The sequence below is a fragment of the Aplysia californica genome, unplaced genomic scaffold, assembly GCF_000002075.1.
Source record: "Aplysia californica isolate F4 #8 unplaced genomic scaffold, AplCal3.0 scaffold00127, whole genome shotgun sequence".
Taxonomy (NCBI): domain Eukaryota; kingdom Metazoa; phylum Mollusca; class Gastropoda; order Aplysiida; family Aplysiidae; genus Aplysia; species Aplysia californica.
In genome coordinates this window covers 1,320,023-1,323,679 of record NW_004797397.1, presented here as the reverse complement: position 1 = coordinate 1,323,679, position 3,657 = coordinate 1,320,023, and the positions used below count along the sequence as shown (strand labels likewise).

At 37.5% G+C, this 3,657-nt stretch overlaps 1 protein-coding gene across 1 annotated transcript in view; it reads right to left on the bottom strand.

Moving 5' to 3' along the window:
• The window catches only part of LOC100533293 (glutamate receptor ionotropic, kainate 2), a gene marked incomplete at its 3' end in the record, with an annotated part of 54,721 nt that overhangs the window by 33,176 nt on the left and 17,888 nt on the right, over positions 1-3,657 (bottom strand). Inside the window, 1 exon segment of the mRNA XM_013081364.2 lies at positions 2,660-2,854. Coding sequence (XP_012936818.1) covers positions 2,660-2,854 — 195 coding nt within the window.

Genomic DNA, 3,657 nt, shown 5'->3' with positions numbered 1-3,657 from the left:
GAAACAAATTCATTATGCTTTTATCTCAAAACTATGATGCATGACGTAGACTATTCAGGCAGCATGTGTGCGATTGTAACAAAAACTGAAACACACACAAAAGCACAAAAAGCTCAAATATGTAACTTAGCTATTTTTTAAATTTTAATTAATTTTTTTTTTTGGGGGGGGTGGGGGAGGGGGGACAAGTAAGATCTTCAGTAGAGTGTCTCATCTTATGGGTTGATTTCATCGCTTTCCCTAGACAGGGGTTTATGTTGTTCTGGCCAACAAATATATAGCCGTAAGAATGTTTCAGTTTGTTTGTTCATGTTCAAGATGACTTCCGTCATCACAGTAATCGTAGCAACCAAGCATAATTTTTTTAAAAACCCATGCAAAGGTCTCGTTATATTTACGCCATGAACGTAGATAGATTTGATCTCAGGCCATTAATGATATTGAAAATGGGTCTCGAGGGTACCTTTTATTCTTGATGGGAAAAACATAGTCTCAACAATTAATGAAAAGCTGTCCAGGAACATTTGCTGTCCTTCGGTATTGAGGAAAACAATCCAGTAAAAGTATTATAAAAATTCAAGGAGGAGAAAAAGACCAATCAAACACACCTTCTACCAGCTCTCTTAGAAATAAAGATAAAATAATTAACAACTGGATGGATGAGAGGAGGAGCAGAGGTTGAAATGAAATGGGAAATAAACTCGCAGATGACAGGGGCTAGCTGTAGAATGGATGGATGGATGAACGGATGGATGAAAAGTTGGATTGATGATCTAATGTTTTAATAAAATTGATTAGTAAATATGGATAGATGGGTGGGTGGGTAAATCCATGGATTCGCAATGATTCTGAGGATGGATGGCATAATATATCAAGGAATATGTTTGACTGAAATACGAAGTGAAATGCTGCGTAAACGCAAGGAATAATTAATTCATTGTTTTTCTGTGGGGTGAAAAGAAGCCAGACCTTGAATGCTTTTTTTAATGACGTTATATTGATGATTGACAGGGGCAGGAGATAAAAAGACAAAATGATTTTATGATTAAACTAAGGAAGGAATAAATGAATGAATAAGAGAAGGAATGGACAGGCTAAATAACGGAAAGCAGATAAGGAAAAAAATCCCAACATATTAGATATTATTATTAAAACAACGTCGTTTGGTTTCTCTATACATTGTAAGATTCAAATTTTCTGGGACAAGCTCTCTACCTTAGAATTACAAAATTCGATCTGTCATCATTTTGGGCCGTTTTGAGTTACTAAGACCATGAAGTCAGAAACCAGATGCTCTGTCTGCTCTATCAAAATCGTAAGATTATTCAGAGTCGTTATCAAGATATTCAAGGAATTGCATTTGAAAAAGCTTGACATGTGAAACTCAAAATTTTAGTCTCAAATGTTCAAAAAACTCGACAGTGAACAGATAGATCTGTGTAATAGGTAGCGACTGTGAATAAAAAATTACATAGTTTTATAATGCATTTCCGAGTTTCAAAATAGGCCCCATGCCCTTTACCAATTTTTGCACTGACGTTCAAGTTTTTTTTTAAAAGAGAAAGAAAAAAAATTCATTTGTTGTGTTGAATGCTTTCACAGACTGTCCCAAAGAAACATCTATAAGCGAAGAGCTAGAAAAGATAAATTGTGTCCGATGTTGACCTAACTCTTTCCCTTTTTTAGCTTGATAAGGCCTTGAGAATTTTATTCTTGTCTTTGTGCAGTGAACTTTCAAACTGATTGCTCCCAGCTGGACGCATGTTTCCAGTTGAGCGCTAGCTTCTCCCCGAAGAACGAATAAAAATTATCAATAGGATGAAGGATGTATTCATTATCCTAGTTATAAGGACGCATAAAAATGTTCATATTTCGTGTAACATTTTGAATTTTTGTTAAAACGTGTATTTTTTCTCGCAGAAGCCCTACCCCGAATTTTGAACTCACCACCTTTTTAAATGGTGTAAAGAGTGAAACGTTGTGTGTTCTATGAAAGACTGAAATAATATATAGATTCACAGTTTGCAAGTGTCGATGCCGTCATACACTTTGTTCAAATCAGTTACATTCGTAATAGGCTCTTATGGTGCTTTGGGTTCATCCATTGAAAGTTGCCGATAGACTTTTGGATACACGATGTTATTAGTGCTTACCATTTATTTTCTTAAAGACACTGGAATTTAAGTTTTAGTTGAAACAAGTAAAGGGATCTAAGATGCGTGCAGTTGCAAATAAAAGATATGAGCTCGATTTCCGCTCATACATTTCTGCTGACACCCGTAGTCTCCAGTCCTTTGTGGGATCATTTTGCCCGTCAAGCACAAAAGACATGCTTCACTTAAAATAAAATAGGGGGGGGGGGTCGAAATTTACTTTTATTCTGGTTTGGAAAGAAAAATGTATTAGTTGTTTACATCTCCATCGTAACAGTTTAGATCATTTAGAAGACAGGCTTTAGACTCAACCTGTCACTGTTAGGGCCAACCCGTGTTGAGTGAGATTATACATTCCAGCAGAAAGACCGAGAAACTGAATAAAAATGTTCTCTACCTGGGAATCGAATACAGCTCTACTGCACGCGACAGCGAGACTCCTAACCGACACACGACAGAGGCCGTTCTCGAATTTGATGACGTGTTAAATTATTACCATCACTCACCCTGTCGATAAGCTCTCTAACAATACCGTCCCACTCGCCGTCTGCGTTCTTCGTGCCGTAGTTGTTGTCCGGCACCAGCTCGATCTTGTACTTGAAGCCCACGATTTTGGACAGCTCTGCGGCGAAGTCGATGCAGAAGCCTTCGTAAGGTTCATCGTCTGAGGGTTGCTCTTTGTCCATCACGAACGGCGGCTCCTGTGGTCAGGCAGATTGCACGTGAATACGATATTATGAGATTGTCTACTTGGCACTATCGTCGACGAAACCTTTTGTTGAATTGTACTTTTACAATACTATTAATCATTACAATATCGAAGATTGGAGGGGTTTGCTTTTTTGTTCTAAAAGAGTCTAGGTATTTAGTGGGTGTGATGTATGTGATTGGGTATAGGTGTGATGTGGATACTGGTTTTCATTTGAAGTAGGGGTTGATATGAGCCTGGTTGGGGGGCGAACGAGATTATGAGCTCTTAAGGGGAGATTATCCTTTCACTTTGTAGGTATGCAATTTGAGGATTGTGGAAACATAGAGATGATTTTGTTCCCTCCGCCACGTAGTACTGGTGTGCATTTTGGGGGAGACAAATTTGACAACTACAGTTGCTTTCAACCTTTGATTTTAAAGTGGATAGTAAAGGATAGATAAATGATACATTTTATTGAGCACTTTTGTTACTTTCAATTATCAGTTTACTTCGATATTAGCTCATTCAGACTCAAGTTAAATTCGAACTCATCTTGCGCGATGGTCTTCCACCACGCCATTGATCGGTAGAAAAGGACTCACAATTTTGCTTTAAGTGCGGAAAGGAAACCGTATGCCCCGATTTAGGAAACAAATTCATTATGCTTTTATCTCAAAACTATGATGCATGACGTAGACTATTCAGGCAGCATGTGTGCGATTGTAACAAAAACTGAAACACACACAAAAGCACAAAAAGCTCAAATATGTAACTTAGCTATTTTTTAAATTTTAATTAATTTTTTTTTTTGGG